The 18061-nt window shown below is 35.5% G+C and overlaps 1 protein-coding gene across 3 annotated transcripts in view; it reads right to left on the reverse strand.

Annotated features, from left to right (window-relative positions):
• CDH12 (cadherin 12) overlaps positions 1 to 18061 on the reverse strand; it is a 1039090-nt gene that overhangs the window by 36529 nt on the left and 984500 nt on the right. For all 3 annotated transcript variants that reach the window (XM_078444573.2, XM_078444569.2, XM_078444571.1), the window contains one exon: positions 12809 to 13062. In XM_078444573.2, the coding sequence (XP_078300699.1) occupies positions 12809 to 13062 (254 nt within the window). The remainder of the gene's footprint in view (positions 1 to 12808; positions 13063 to 18061) is intronic.

Consider the following 18061-nt stretch of genomic DNA (forward strand, 5'->3'; position numbering starts at 1 on the left):
GTTTTGTTTTTTCTAATCCTCTTCTTCATTCTAACTTTCCCCTTAAGAAAATTAAACGTTATATCATAGACAGTATAGAGAGCTTCTCTTGTTGTTTGCTGTGAAATGAAACATTTTTATAAAATTATAATCATTTGGGGCGCCTGGGTGGCTCAGTCGATTGAGCGTCCGACTTCGGCTCAGGTCATGATCTCACACTCCATGCGTTCGAGCCCCGCGTTAGGCTCTGTGCTGACAGCTCAGAGCCTGGAGCCTGCTTCAGATTCTGTGTCTCCCTCTCTTTCTCTGCCTCTCCCCTGCTCATGCTCTGTCTCTTTCTGTCTCAAAAATAAATAAAAACATTTTTTAAAAATTAAAAAAAATAAATAAAATTATAATCATTTAATAAAGTCATAAATCTTCTGTCTTTAAATTTTCCACTTGGAGGCACATAATATGTTTATAAATACATCCTTAAAGAAAGAGAAATACATCATAATCCACATTTTTATTAAAATTAGAGTTGTTATATTTTAATTTCCCTCCAGGTTGCTTAAGAGTTTCTTAGTTTTTTATCGCTCATCATCAGGGAAATACAAATCGAAACCGCAATGAGATACCACCTCACACCTGTCAGAATGGCTAATATTAACAATTCAGAAAACAACAGCTGTTGACGAGGATGCAGCGAAAGGGGGACCCTCTCACTCATTTTTAAAAAGTGACATGTGGTGGGGTGCCTGGGTGGCTCAGTCAGTTGAGCATCTGACTTTGGCTCAAGATATGATCTCGCAGTCTGTGAGTTCGAGTCCCACGTGGGGCTCTGTGCTGGCAGCTCAGAGCCTGGAGCCTGCTTCGGATTCTGTGTCTCCCTCTCTCTCTGTACCTCCCCTGCTCAGACTCTGTCTCTCTGTCTCTCAAAAATAAATAAACATTAAAAGAATAGTCACATGTGGTCTTCTGACTGTGCATCAGATTTTTATGTATCTAAATGCCAACTTTATCTGTCCCTAGAGTTTTATACCCAGAAACTCAGAAGCAGCTTGCTCTAGTGGGAAAAAAGTAAAGGTTAGGCAAATATTGATTCAGTTTGGGTTCTGCCATTAAGAGCTTCAGTATTAAACAGAACTTTCAGTTTCTCATGTATTACAAAATATGGACAGCTCTATCTGACTAAATAAGGAAGGAATGCGATCATGCCTTTGCCCATGTTTCTCCCTGTGAAGCCTTAGCAAATCCCTCCAGGCAGATTTATTGCTTCTTTATTATAAAATTCTATCTTCTTACTTCTTTTATCTAATATCTATTTTAATTGGTGTTAACAGTCTCTCTCCAATGAGAATAGTGAAATAATTGCATTTTGCTTTGTTGTTACAGTAAGTTTCTATAGAATACTCAGAATTCATCACCAAATTTACTACTATCCATAATATCTTGTATGTATGAGTTCTGTTATGTTATAAAATACCTGACTGTTGTTAATAATAGTCTGATGATATTTCAAGCATGGAATTACTTCATGTGTATCTTTGAATATTCAAACATTAATTCTGAAGCCCTTTTCAGGTACCTTCAACTTAACTACTTCCTTGAACTGAATCAAATGCTTGTTGATGCAAGTCACAGTTGGAATTATTTACTCTCTAGTGGCTGTGGCCAAATGTCTCTGCACTACAGACATTCTAACTAGAGCAATTTACCATTTGACACCCAAATATAGACATCATATTTAAAAGACGGCTTTTATTTCCCTTTTTTCTGATAACAAAGCTTCATCTCCTCTTTGCAGTTTGTTTACTGTTTAGCTCCTTTACATTCTGAAAATCACTCACATTCTCTTAACTCATCAACTAGTCTTATAATATTTTCTAGGGAGAAGTTTTTATATCTATGATATATTTAAAGTAACTGATCCTTTGTTAGCAAGGATGTGGAAAAAAGGGAACCCTTGTGCACTGCTGGTGGGAATGCAAACTGGTGCAGCCACTGTGGAAAACAGAATGGAGGTTCCTCAAAAAATAAAAAGAGAACTACCCCATGACCCAGCAACTGCACTACTAGGGATTTATCCAAAGGACACAAAGATGCTAATTCGAAGGGGCACATGAACTCTAATGTTTATAGCTGCACTATCGACAGTAGCCAAAGTATGGAAAGAGCCCAAATGTCCATCGATGGATGAATGCATAAAGAAGATGTGGGATGTGTGTGTGTGTGTGTGTGTGTGTAATGCAAAATTACTCAGTGATCAAAAAGAAAGAAATCTTACCATTTGCAACAACATGGTTGGGACTAGAGTGTACTAAGTAAAGTACTAAGTAAAAATGTGCTAAGTAAAATAAGTAAGTCAGAGTAAGACAAATATCATGTGATTTCACTCATATGTGGAATTTATGAAACAAAACAGATGAACATAGGGGAAGGGGATCAAAACTAAGATAAAAAGAGAAAGGTAGACAAACCATAAGAGACTCATATACAGAGAACAGACTAAAGGTGGCTGGTGGGGTATTCGGTGGGGGCTGGGCTAAATGGGTGATGGGCATTAAGGAAGGCACTTGCTGGGATGAGCATTGGGTATTACATGTAAGTTATGAATTACTAAATTACACTATATGTCAACTTGGATTTAAATAAAACTTATGAAAATAATAAAATAAAGAAACTGATCTTTAAAAATCAAAATAATATGAAATTTCAAATAAATGTGAGAAAAGTCTATTTATAAAAGCAATTAAAGAAATTATAGAGAGAAGGGAATGAGCTATAAAATGTGTGTGCCGTATATGGGGTACACCCTCAGCATTTCAAGATAAATTAAGAATGAAACCTCCAGCAGGCAAAAGGTAAATGCAAAAAGTCAGTTATAAACAAATATATAAATTTGGATGTTTTGTCATTTTGAGGAGTTAGCATGAAATATAATAGGATAGCCTGCAAAGTAACACATCACCCTAACTAGTATCTGGACACTTAGCCATTGAGATTTCCTTGAGTATATCACTACAATAACATAAAATTTTGTCTAAAAATAAAAGCAAATTCATCAATTGATTGGTCAATCCACATAAAAATTAGACCTGTAAGTCTGTATCACAGATGCATTGAATTTTGTCAATAAATCCTCAATTTTGTCTAAATCTTATAAGAACTTTGTCTAAAAAAATGAAAGGCACTGAATCTCAAATAATAAAATTTTACTTCAATACATACCAAAAATTTGTTAATAAAACAACCGTATATTTTGGTTTTTGCTTTTCCAGCCTGATAAATGTCAATGGTGTCAGTTCAATTAAACATTTTTCAGATTTAGTTAAAGTTGGTGTAAGATTTAAATCAGAGTAACACAGGGACGCCGGGGTGGCTCAGTCAGTCAAGCGTCCGACTTTGGTTCAGGTTGTAATCTCACACTCAGTGACTTTGAGCCCTGCGTCAGGCTCCGTGCTGACAGCTCAGAGCCTGGAGCCTGCTTCAGATTCTGTGTCTCCCCCTCTCTCTGCCCCTCCCCTGCTCATGCTCTGTCTCCCTCTGTCTCAAAAATAAATAGAAACATTAAAAAAAATTAAATCAGGGTAACATAAATAAAGTGTTTAGAATACTTTCGCGTGTATAATATAGTCCATGGTTACCATATTTAAGGGATTAAATATTGTACATTTTTACTGACTTGTTTTGGCTTTCTACCAAATTTTGTTTAATAAGCTACTCAAAACTATGAAATTTTAATTATATTTTCAACAATTTTCTTAAAATTGCAAAGCAACTCAAAAACTTAGGTGAGTATTTCAATTGCACTGAAAAAGGGAAACACTTAGCTCTCCGTTTAGAATCTGGCTGCTTATGGTTAAATCCTATTCTCATCCTTACTGAAGACATAATTGGATCTTCCTAAGCCTCAGTTTCTCCCTCTATAAAATAATGTCAGTTACAATGTTTCAACAAAACTCACCAAAGTTCCCCGGCTCAAAGCCAGGAACAAATTAGCTATTACAAGGTCACCATATATTGATGGTTATCAAATTCACTATATATTGGTGGCACCCAAAGTAAATAAAAGTAAACTTGTCCATTTTGTACACGTTCTTTGCAGTATCTCCTTTTTATTGATTGTCAATGGATTGGTCATTTGAGGAAAGCAAAATAAGCTTATTCACAAAGGAATTTCTCATTCTTCATGGCAAGTTAAAATCTCTATCTTCTCTACCGACAACCTTTCAAATGAATTATTCTTAATCATTTCATTGATGTAAATTTAGAGGGAATGCTTCTTTCATTCCCAGTGCAATCAAAATAAGCAGGGAATTCTAGTAAAGGTGTTGCCTTTCTCTAACATTGTCAACCTCACCATAGATCTGCTTGTAAATGGGAGATTCTGATGGATAAATAATTGGATAAGAGCATGTCTAAAGCTTATACATACTCAGTTGTCTCACTGGGGGTAGCTTCTGCTGAGTTTCTGGCTAGTGGAGATCAAGGAGAGATTACAGATATGTAAATCCAGTCTCTGATAAATTACATAACTGAAAACTAGCGTTAAGAAATCTGAAAATGAAATTCACCCAAACTCAACTTTTCTCTTTACTTTTGTTCACACAATTCCATTCCCTTCGATTAAAATAGTTTCTCACCTTCTATTTCATCTCCCTCACCCTTGACTTTAAAGAATTCTTGTATATTTTAGAGAACAGTCCTTTATCAGATGTGTCTTTTGCAAATATATATATATATATATATATATATATATATATATTAAAATTCACATTGTGAATGCTAAAGTAAAGAGATAAGGCAAGCAGTGCTCAAAAAGGATTAACTGTTTTATCTTAATGAATATTTTATATAACCTTACGGATAAAATGTTTTCTCCCAATTGCTATCTGAGTCTTCAGTATTTTCTAAGAAAACAGTCCATAAATATAAAATTAGTTTGCTCTCTGCTAAATAATAAAAACCAGAATACCAAAGGGTGATTAGAGATGTACAAAATGAGAAATTGGACTCTACATAATGAAGCATTTTTAAACCTCACTTTAAGAAAAAGAAATCATGTGCTACTCTCTTTATCAGAAACTATCTTTCATGAATCACTTCATTAATTCTAAGCGGAGACAACCTGACCTTTAACACTACCTAGGATTAAGTATCACCAAAATATATATTGCAAATTTTTAGATCACTAGAAAGATGCAGGGAAAATAACTATAAAGAATACAGAAAATATTAAATGAAAAAATAGGGATAATATGTACAAATGATAGACATGGGGGGGAAGCAGATAGAACCTTATATTATGGAATATTTCAAAGAAACTCAGGGAAAAAGTAGAAAGAATTATGGAATTTAGGCACTACAGTAGCAGCTTTAAGTGTTAATATCTGGGGAGGTTGCCCTATTGACTTTTTTACTACTGTGTTGTGTTTAGGACCCTCAAGAGAATTATTTGTCCAAAGTTGATTTTTGTATGGTGTCTACTTGGAAAGGTACTGATGACATTTAGCTTCCATTAACTCTATTTATAAAAGCTAAGGACCTGAAAAAACATTTACAAAAAAGAAGAAGAGTAAGAAGAAGAAAAAGAAGAAGAAGAAGAAGAAGAAGAAGAAGAAGAAGAAGAAGGGGAGGAGGAGGAGGAGAAGGAGGAAGAAAGAGTATACTCTTGACTGCATTGTGTTACGATGGTTCTATAGAGAGAGATATAGAGATAATAATATAGAGATAAAGCTCAATAAAAATTATATCTAAACACCCAGGTCTTCAAACCTTTAAAAAACCAAAAGACCTATTATGTTTATATACCTAGATCTGTTTATGGTCAATTTGGAAAAATCAAAAGCACATATATACATACATACATACTCTACATTTCATTAATACATTTCATTATATATTAGTATAAATATATTAAGAGAATTTTACATGTAGTATGTAAGAGAATAAGGAAATATTACTATCAAGTATCTTTTTATTTCATGTATTTGTGGATGGTGGTTAAAAAGTGAATACATATTTATTCAATAAGCTAAAAATGGTAGGTACCATGATAGAGTTCAATATGGTTGGTGTCTTTAGTGAATATGAAAGATAGGAAAAACACAAGATTGAGAGGAAGGAGAAGTGAGTTAGAATATATATATATATGTGTATATATATATATGTATGTGTGTGTATACACACACACACACACATATATGTATGTGTGTGTATACACACACACACACACACATATGTGTATGTATGTGTATGTATATATATATATATGTATATATATATATATTATTGCCTATTCATATATATATGGCTTTGCCACCTAAGATGGCAGAATTCTAGGATGAAGAAGATGAAATAGAGAGTGAGAAACTATTTTATGTAGGGAATAGAATTGTGTGAACAAAGGTAAAGAGAAAGGGTGAATTTTGGTGAATCTCATTTTCAGATTTCTGAATGCTAATTCTGAGCTGAACATCACTTAACGGTATATCTGAGTTGTATATGTTTATCAATGACTTTATTTGCATATCTATAATATCTCCTTGATATTCTTGGGCAGCCATTAGGCAGAAACTCGGATAATTGAGTATATAAAGCTTTAGACATGCTTTTATCAAGCTGTTCATCCATCAAAATGTCCGGCTTACAATAGGATCTTATCTGGAGTTGACACTATGAAAGAAAGGCAACCCTTACTAAAATTCCCTGCTCATTTTGATTGCACTGGGGAAAAAAAAATAGCATTCATAAAGTTCAACAATATGAAAACAAAAACTTATTTTAAAAACTGGTCAAAGAATTTAACAAATCTTACCAAAGAAGCTATACAGATGTCAAATAGGCATGTAAGAAGATGTCCTATCAAGCTCTTTCATCAGCAAATTAAAACAACTATGAGGTATTACTACACACCTATCAGGATGTCCCAACTTTGGAATGCTGACAACACCAAATGCTGGTGAGGCTGTGGAGTAACCAGAACTTGCATTCATTGCTGGTGGCAATGCAAAATGGCGCAGCCACTTTAGATGACAAAGTAGTGGCTTCTTACAAGTCTAGGCATTATCCCACCATATGCTCCAGCAAACACACTTCTTGGTATTGACACAAAGGAGCTGAAAATTTATTTCCACATACAAACTTGCACATAGATCTTTATATGGCTTCATCAGTAATTGCCAAGACATGAAAGTAATTCAGATATTCTTCAGTAAGTGAGTGGACAAATAAACTCTGGTACATCGAGACAACAGAATAGTATTCAACACTAAAAAGAAGTGGCCTAGGAAGCCATAAATAGGTAGGAAGGAATTTTTATGTATGTTACTAAGAGAAAAATGTCAATCTGGAAAGCCTACATACTCTATGACTCCAACTATATGACATTCTGGAGAAGTTAAACTATAGAGGCAATAAATATGTAATTGACATACAGGGCTTGGTAGGGCTGGGGGAGTGATGAATAGGCAGAGCCTGGGGGATTTTAGTGTGAAAATACTCTGTATGATGTCTACTGATGGATACAGGTCATTATACATTTACTTGAACCCCCAGAATGTACAGAACCAAGAGTGAATCCTAAGGTAAACTATGGACTGTGGTTGATTATGATGTGTAGGTTCAGTTGGAACAAACGTACCACTCTGGTGGACATCAGTCATGGAGGAGCCTATGCATGTGTGGTGGCAAGGGATATCGGGGAAATCTCTGCAAACTTAAGTTTTGCTGTGAACTTAAACTTCTCTAAAAATGCTAAAATGTAAAAATCTGGGGTGCCTGGGTGGCTCAGTCAGTTGAACATCCGACCTCAGCTCAGGTCATGATCTCACAGCTCATGGGTTGAAGCCCTGTGTCAGGCTATGTGCTGACAGCTCAGAGCCTGGAGACTGCTTTGGATCCTGGGTCTCCTTCTCTCTCTGCCCCTTCCCCCTTCAAAATAAATAAACATCAAAAAAATGCAAGACATCTATGAAAAACTTAATAAATAAATTAAAATGTAAAAAAAAATTTATACCAATACCTCATCATTTAATCGTACAAAAATCTCACTAAATAAGTGAAAATGAAAGTGGAGAATGAAAAATTAAAGACGTGAAAAAATAAAGATATGGCATACAAATGATGTAAATATGAGAAGAAAAAGTAGAGAGAACCTGGTATTATGGAAAAATTCAAAGAAACTTAGGGGGAAAAGGGGAATGTGGAATTTAGACACTGCAGTAGAGGCTGAATGTATTAATGTCTGGGAGTGGGCGACTTTTTGAATTTTGAAGTTTTGCCTGTTTTTTGTTTTGTTTTGTTTCGTGTTGTTGAGAGACAGGGAGTGCAAAAATGGGAGGACGGGGAAAGAAGATCTGACGTGGGATCTGCACTGACAGCAGTGAGTCCATGTGGGGCTTGAACTCACGAACTACGATATCATGACCTGAGCCAAAATCGGACATTCAACTGACTGAGCAACCCAGACACCCCTGAATTTTTACCATTTTTTCAAATCTTTTTTTATTAGTTTTTTCTTTATTTCTGAGAGGCAGAGAGAGACACAGCGCGTGAGGGGGAGGGGCAGAGAGAGAGGGAGACACAGAATCAGAAACAGGCTCCAGGCTCTGAGCTGTCAGCACAGAGCCCGATGCGGGGCCCGAACTCAGGAACCATGAGATCATGACCTGAGCCGAAGTTGGACGATCAACTGACTGAGCCACCCAGGCAGCCCGAATTTTTACCATTTAATTACCACTGAAAATAAATTATATATGTTGCTACCAGATGGTATTTGATAAGCTGGGTCTCTTTTTCCTCTCACTTCCTAAGGGTGTTTTGTAGTTGAGCTCAACTTCCTGTCCATATAATAAGATTTTTGATGTATTGGAAATGTCTCTCAAATAAAAATCAGCTATACTGATAGTCTCTTAATTCATGATGAAAAAATCAATTCCAGTTGATTACAGATTTTTTTTTCCCAAAACTCTGGTGAACAGACCAAATTTAGGATTTCAGATAATTTTAAGCAGGACACAGATAAACATTTCTATTTTAATGACAAGTTATTAATTATTTTAAATATCACAATCTACTTATGGTAATTGATAATGGTTTTCTGTTTATTAATTGATTTTACTACTTCATTTAAGTGGTAGGTTTTGGTTAGAAATACCGTTAAACAGAAGGTTACATGAATAAGGAGCATTTTAGTTGTTCAATTAAATTATGTAATTTTGAATTTATATATGGAAGTTTATATGTACAAAATACATTTTACTTTGAGTCATCAGATTCTTATCATCCCATACTTCTTACATAGATTGAGTTTAGGATTGAATTATCCATTTTCCCATTTTATACATAAAATTAATTAGATTAAATTTTCTTTTAAAATTCATAGGATAACTAAGAAGTTTACGTCTTTGTAACAAAAGAAACATGGCAGACTGAACAAAATTATCCACTAAAATCTCTCTGTAGCTCAAATCACTCATACTCAAGACAAATGTTAATTTTCATGTAACTGAATAGTGATCATATATTTTAAATTTCATTTCTAAGCTTAAGAGACTACTGTTGTGAAAATCCCTCACTTCACCAGTGGTGGGCAAACTCATTCTCACTTGACTCACAAGAAACTGTTCTCATAAACTATATAATAAGAGGGTCAAAGGATACAGAACATTAGAGACAGGAAATGAATGTATCTAATAGCAAAGGCTAGAAGAGTAAAGGAAACAATAACGAGAAATTAAGCTTGGGATGGGGGGGACCAGATATGGTATACGGTTGACTCCTGAACAACACAAGTTTCAACGGCACAGGTCCACTTATATGAGGGTCTTCTTTGATTCATACAAAACAGTTTTGTAAATGTATTTTATCATCCTCATGCTTTTGTTAATACGTTTTATTTTTCTGGCTTACTTTATTTTAAGAATGCAGTATATAATATATATAACATACAAAATATATGTTAATGGCTTCTTACATTAATCATGAGGGTTCTGGTCAATAGTAGGCTATTAGAGATTTTGGGGAGTCAAGTTATGTGTGGATTTTCAACTATGCAGAGGGTTAGAGCCACTAACCCCCACATTGTTCAAGGGTCAACTACATTTGGAGTTATTACACCCAACTGTACCTTTCTTCAAAATTGTTTTAATCCTTGCTTAATGCCATTGCATTCTGGTTCTTTATTCTGGGCTCAGTGATAATAAAAAAATATACTGGGGTGCCTCGGTGGCTCAGTCAGTTAACCATTCGACTCTGGATTGCAGCTCAGGTCATGAACCCACGGTACATGGGATTGAGCTCTGCACTGACAGCATGAAGCCTGCTGGGAATTCTCTCTCTCTCCCTCTCTCTCTGCCCCTCGCCCACTTGTGGTCTCTTTCTCTCTCTTTCTCTCTCTCTCTCTCTCTTTTCTGAAAATAAATAAATAAACCTTAAAAAGGTAATAAAATACCCACTGGTATGGAATAATGTAGCTCTGAATTAATGCCTTGTACAGTAACCCTGTGAAAAGACAGTGAAGCAAAGGGAAACAAAGTGTGCCTAAATGTTAGGTAATTTCACATTTTGATGCTTATTTTTCACAACATCTTTTTACTACCATTTTTAAGTGAGCAAACATGTTTTCAGGCCCAAAATACGATGATTCATACCCTATGTTTCCTCAACTGACATGATTCAAGCTTATTGTTTACTCCAAGGACATGGAAGGAAGAGAGCTTTCATGTTGATTCAAAAGCGGCTCTGTCTTTTGACAACCCCTCACGGGGATCAATTAGATCCATTTGTGTCTACAGCTTTGGTGAGTCAGGCTGCTACCCATTAGAAGGAAGGCTAGTGATGCCGCTTTATTCCATATACAGTAGCTCTTGTCGGACACTAGCTCGTGTGACAGTAACCCCCCCCCCCCACCACCACCACCAACAACAAAACCAGTCTTACAGTTGAATTGTTTCTCTAAAACATAGCTTTCCTTTATTCCTCACACCAGGATCTTAACTCTAAACATGTTCTTGTATTTGGAAATCTGAAACCCTCACCACCCTCCCACCTTTGCCAGGTGGTGGGTTTCCTTATAAATTCTCTGATTTGTTTGGTTTTGTTTTTGACATACTGCATTAAGTTCGTATTTTATAAATATTTTGATCCCATCATGCTTTGATCAGTCTTCAAAGATAGAACATACAGTAAATTAAATAACTTAGCACGTTCTCTAGATCTCTTGTTTCACTATGTTCCAGAATTCTCATTTACTGTATGTATCATAGAGAATTTCAATCCATATTTATTTACCTACTACTTTCCTTACAGCCTTCAATATTTCTTCTGTAACTGTTTATATTCTCGAAATTCCCCGTGAATCTACTCACGAGGCATTTCCCAGTTTCACAATTATCAACAGCACACTTGTGGTCTTAAGAATAGGATTGATGAATGATGACAGGTTAATATATAACAACTACTAACAGAGCTGATTCTTGAGAACGCTTCTACAAACACTAGTAATAAACACACTCTTCTGGAGTTTAACCGAGTGTGAGTCATGTTGTAAAATGGACATGTAGAACAACAACTTGAATCCAATGAGGAAATTAACCAGCATTCAACCTGACATGTAGGGGCACTCAGGAGTTTCTATTTCTCTTCTCTTTCCCAAGACAAATGGTGCTTCTTTAGCGTTCTCTCCTGACCACTGACGTGTTTCGAGAAGAGGAATACTCAGACCATTTTGGGAGATAGATTCATATGAATACAAAGAACAAGGCTTACTTGCTCTCAAGCCATTTCCTGAGACTTTCCTATACGCTATGAATGTGTTGAAGTAACCACTGAATGATTTATGCATTTTTTTGTATTATTGGCCCATGACAGAAAGTCTTATAAGATATGTGTCTATATATTTTCCTTAGGTCAATAGTGTTTTTGCATCAAAAGCCAACTTTTCTTTGGTCTGATTTTGTATATGAAAGTTTAACCCCTTAGAGGTGGAAGATTCAGAACAAATCACACACTGCTCTCTCTCTTTCTTTTCTACTTTTTTTTTTTTTTTTTTTTTTTTTGGTTTCCCAGTGCTTGTATGCATGTGGGATATGGGCAGCTAGCAGGGAATTGAAAGGTTCAGAAGAAATAGAGTTGAATCAATAGGAAGTCTCAAACTATGTTGCAGAATCGATGTATAAGTGAGGGAAAGGGAAATCCCACTGTTTCAACAGTAGTACAAATGGAATGTATGGGTTTCGGGAGGAAGGAGAGAGAGAGATTCTTTTCTTACTCTACCGATGGCTTTGTTGACTCACTACCCAGCAGCCTTATAGCAAAAAGAGCTCTTTGTAACGTCTGGGCTTTGAGCAGTCCCATAATTCATCTTACCCTAGAACTGGCTCTAAATGCTTTCATAAGTGGACACAATTGTCAGTGAAAAAAATGAACTGCAAGTGGTCAAACCATCTTTCTCAAACACCAGCTTCCAGCAAGAGACAGAGATTTTTGAGTAATTGAAAAAATGTATTAAATGTCTACTATACTTCAGGTACTGTGAAAGTATCTCCATATCATGAATCATGGGAATTCATCCTTTGAGGTTGTATTAATAAATGCCTTTTACAAAGGAAAAATCGCGACTGGTTAGCTTGAGTAACATGTTCACCATCATGCCACTGTTAAGCCACTGCTACAGGGACTGATAGCAGATGTCTTTGTTCAAATCCTGTGGCTTTTCCTCTAATACGTATCACGCGAAGGCATAACATTTTCCCCAAACTAAATCATCCATGCAGGTTTGGACAGAGCATCGTTTTTCCTTTCTCTTCTGACACACAGAAAATGAAAAGTTTCTTTTTCTTACCGAACAGCACTACTGCCCACATCTAGGTCTTGTGCAGTGACAGCACCGATGATGGTCCCAACTGGAGTGTCTTCATAAACCTCCATGGTATAGAGCGGCTTGCTAAACACCGGTGGTTCCTCAATATCCAGCACACTGATCTTCACTGTGGCTGTGTCTTTAAAAGGGCCCGCGGAGTGAAATCTGTGGTCAATGTGAAGGTTGGAGGCTTCTACTTTAAAAGTATATGCCTTCTTTGTTTCAAAGTCTAATGGCTGGAATAAGGACAAATCGAAAATGAAGAGGTGCATGCATATAGAATGTGGCAAAGATGGTGAACATTGTTTCAGAACATTTGCAAGGTAATACCAATTCTGAATCGGTTTCAAAGCTTGTAATTAGTGGGTAAAGACACATTTTCGGAATCACGCTCTTGTAGATTACTCTGGGTAACTTGTAACGATAATTAGTTGCATATACTAAAATGGCACGTATGTGCACATACATGCTTAAGTAGGGCTTAATTCATTTTGTAGGAGCAGTTAAAACACCAAGAGAAATTTTAAGGCAAGTTATTTTCTGATCTTATACAATACTGACATCTAGTGGAATTAAGCTATCATTAAAATACAATAAAATTGAAATTGGATAGCTAGGACAGTCTACATTCCAGCTTAAAATTTGGTACAATAAAATATGTTTTTTTTTTCTTGAACTACTCTTCTTATTTTGACAGTAATATAATTTTTTATTAATTTTTTTTTACTGTTTAAGTCTTTTCACTAAAAAAAAAAGGACTCTGTCAGGATTTAAAGCATACACAGTGGTAATTATAGAGTTTTGGTCTTTGGTATTCTCAGCATTGTATATATAATTAGTAGGCATTGTAATGCATCATTAGGATATTTTACCAATCTTTTACCTTGAACATATATGATCAAATTAAACACAATTGTGAAACATGGTGTTTGGAAGTCATCTGTCCAGAAGTCACTGATTCTCTATTTTAATACATTACTACTACTTATTTTCACTTTTATTCTGAATATTTGTTTTATGTTACAAATAACTGAAAATATTACATTCTGGAAATATGGGGTTGCCACGTGTTTTATATAAACTTTAGAGTCAATGGCTCTCCCTTCTCATCACCTATGAAAAACTAAAACAATATGAAATTAACATTAACATAGAGATTTTCAGGGACTTTTAGTAGTTTCTGTTTTCTAAATTAATTCCCCCTGCTATGACTCCAATGACTTGCTAATTGCTGTGTCAACAGATCTGTTTTTTGCCTCAGCACACCTGGGGAAAATAAGGGAGATCTATTTCTCCCTTAAGGATAAGACCATAATTTTATGCACTTTCTCTGAGGATGAAAATGGAAAATTTAAAAAAAAATCCCTGTGAAATCATCAAAAACTCTCACAATTCCATGGAGTTTATTAGAGCAAATAGCAACACCACCGAGACATGACATTAAGTTCTGTTCACAATCATTTTCATTCAGGGGAATCTATATTTATTTTCCCTGTAATTATTCCCTTATTTATCTAATTTGTCCAATTTTATTCATTTTTTATCTGCTTTGCGCTCAATGTTTTCTTTTATCTTTTTATGTATTTTTAGTGACTTGTCTCATGCCTATTTGCCTATTATATTATGTCAATATGATATTGATTTTCTTCAATTTCCATCTGTTTTGTTAAGAATTTCAATTTATCATTAAGCCAATAAAAGTAAATAATGGCATGCATAATATGCCATCATTGATATTTTAGCTATTGGTTAACTGAATAGGAACATAATATCAAGAATGAAAAAGGAGGTAGTCCCATGATGCTATTTCGATAAGCCTACCGCTTGACTACTGTGTTTTGTTAAAGGAATCAAAATCATGAAAAAGCAAAACAAAACAACAAACAACAACAACAAAAAACAATTGCCAGAATAGGACAGCAAAGCATTATTCAAGCAGAAAATATGAAACTGTTAACAATTACTGAGAATGTTTACGTAGAATGAAGACCAAAGCAAGATAGGAAAACCATTTTTAAATATTAAAGGGATATCCTTTTGAACCTCAGTTAGGCTTATTGTAATAGTGTCTCAGTGGAATTAACAAAATTCAAATTATTAAAATGGTAACTTTAGGTTGAGAAAAAGAAGAAATATCTAACAAAATTAAGCCATTTAATATTGAATTGATTTAAAAAATATCAACAGCCTACATGGTGGTGAGGCTTGGAATACTTCCTGGGTACAATGACAAGATTTGCTCTTTCTACATTTAACAAACTCAGAAATTAGTGAGAAACATGTCTTCTCGTTTAATGAATGAGAGAGACCGATGTGTATGAAAGAGGGCTGTGCTAGGTCATTCAAATTAAAGGACATAGAAACATATGTTTCCTGTTTTTATAAATCCTAAATGCTCTATGAATGTGAAATATAATTTTCCATCATACTGACCCCTATCTTCTAACGTAAGATTATTTTGACATGATCACCTTGGGTACTTTTGCCTACAAAGTTAACTGAGCTGTCCTAGCTTATACTTACCCCTTTGGAGGGAGGAGGGCCAGAATTCACTTCTGTCTCAGAATATAGCCACTAATACCATATGTTCCCGTCCTCCGCCCTTACTTTCTCCTAGACATCAAAATGCTCCTGATTATCTACATGATTGGGCAACTTCTTTCTAGACAAGATCTACATTTTATTCATTTTATTTACCTACTTGATTAAGGTGCCACTCCCACCTGATGGTTACAATAAACTTAAAAAATAAAAATAAATAAAAAAAGGCAGTGCGGATAATTTCCTCCTGGCCTTGAAGAAGTAAACTCATGAGGGTAGAAACCACCTGGCAAGTACTCAAGGGGCGCCTATCGGAGTTGACACTGAAACCTAGCCAATAACTAGCAAGAAATACCGACCTCAGTCATAAAGCCACAAAGAAATGAATTCTGCCCACAACCAATAAGCTTGGAAAGTGTCTCTAAGCTTCAAATCAGATGGCACCCCAGCCGATGCCTTGATTTCAGCCTGAGAGGCGCTGAGGTTTCGGCAGAGGACCCAGTTACAGTATCCTCTGACCCACACTTCCATCTGTCTTTACTTTTTACTCCTCTATATTGCTTCAATTTTTATGGTTAACATGTATCGGTATTCTTTTGCCAACAGAGTAAAGTCATCACTCAACACAATATATTCTTTAGTAATAAGATTCTACTTTCTCAATCATATAGTGGTTCTTAATGGCCAATAGAAGGAAATATTTTCAATCAATCCAAATGACTGAAGGCTGAACCTTTATCGAAATCAGGGTAGGTGCCTTTTAGGACAAGCAGAAAACAGACTTATACCAGCCTGAACCATGATGAAAAGACAAGACGGAAAAGATCTTACAAAGTAATTTCTTTATGCCAGGGTGTGCTACAAAGATAAGATTTTCTGATCAAGCGTCATTTTAAAGGAAAATTAAGTTTCCCAAAACTTAGTTTTATGATCCACATGGTAACCAATTTATTTATTTGTTGCTGGCACTTTCTGTTTCATAAGAATTTATTCCAGAACTTGACCACAACTCATGTTACATAGAAAATCATTCATAGATGATATGTGCACGTACTTCTTTGATTTATTCACATCAATTTAAATTCACATTGATCAAATCAAATGTTTGGTGTTGAGAATAGAGTGGTTAACAAGTTAAATGAAGTCCATTTTATCACAAGCCTTATATTGTAGAAAAGGATGGCCGCCACAACAACAACAACAACAACAACAACAAAATTAGTAAGTACATCATTTTCAGCTAGTGTTAAGATTTATGAGGAAAATGAGGTAATAAGACAAGAGGAAACATAATTACATAGAGCACATTGGAAGTGCATTTTTTTCATGTTTATTTATTTTTGAGAGAGACAAAGACAGAGTGAGCTTGAGCGGGGGAGGGACAGAGAGAGGGAGACAGGATCCAAAGTGTGGGCTCCATGCCAACAGCAGAGAGCAAGATATGGGGCTCAAACCCACAAGTCACAAGATCATGCATGATTGAGCCAAATCGACCTCTTAACTGACTGAGCCACCCAGGCACCCAGGAAATGCATTCCTGAGGATGTAATAATGATAGGAACTGAGATAAGAAGAACCACGCATGGGGAAGTCAGAAGCTAATGACCCTGATGGAAGGTGAGCAAAGGTTAAATTCCATAGAATAAATTCTATACCTTTCAATGAATATTTTTTGAACATCCTACCACGTTCTAGACATGATTATCCATGCTAGAACTGAGCAAAGCAGACAAAAATCACCACCTGTGTGGAGTTTGCTGTCTTCTAGGAGTTGATGGCCAACAATAAGATACATAGGCAAAATATGTACCATGTTGGGCGGCAATAAATGGTATGGAAAAGTGTAAAACTTGGGGGTCAGATCATGTTCTGTGTGTTGGGGGTAGATGGCAGTTTGTGTATCCTATCACTGTTGAGGAAGGAATTCAATTCAGCAACTTACTAAAAACTAGAGAGGTAATTATTTTTGTTTAAGTTTATTTACCTATTTTTGAGAGAGAGAGAGAGAGAGCCTGTGTGCTGAAGGAGAGTGGGGAGGAGCAGAGAGAGAATCTCAAACAGACTCCGCACTGTCAGCACGGAGCCCGACACTGGGCTTGAATTTACAATCCAGGAGATCATGACCTGAGCCAAAACAAAGAGTCTGAAGCTCAACCAGCTGAGCCAGCCAGGTGCCCCCATGAACTAATTATTTGATGCATAAAAGTTGTTACATGATTAGGTAAAAATTCCCCAACCAAAAAGGGAAACAAGTCAAATGTGGCCATTTTTAAAACCTGAATTTTAGTTGTCGACAAATTTCAACAGCCTTTCAGTTTTAAAATTTAAAAAAAAAAAAAAAAAAAAAAAAAAACCTAAAACAAAAAGAAACCCAATGGAATGACCAGACAAAAAATGTATTTTCTAAATAAAATTATTAAAGTGAAGAAACATGTACTTCCTAAAAGTTACCTCTACATAAATTTGTCAGAGAACTATTTGTTAGAAATGCCTTTAATTTTTGTGGGCATAATTTAGACTCCAGATTTTTGTAGCACTATGAATTTTTGATAGTTTTAATGAATTAGTTTAAGAATCATGGGCATTATTCGCTCTATGCCCATATTTTAGTGATGATACTTTTTGGAACAAATTCAGTAACTAATTCAGCAAGACAAAACAAAACAAAAAAGAATACTGAAAGAAACTCTAGTG

This window comes from Panthera onca, chromosome A1, assembly GCF_046562875.1.
Source record: "Panthera onca isolate mPanOnc1 chromosome A1, mPanOnc1 haplotype 2, whole genome shotgun sequence".
Taxonomy (NCBI): domain Eukaryota; kingdom Metazoa; phylum Chordata; class Mammalia; order Carnivora; family Felidae; genus Panthera; species Panthera onca.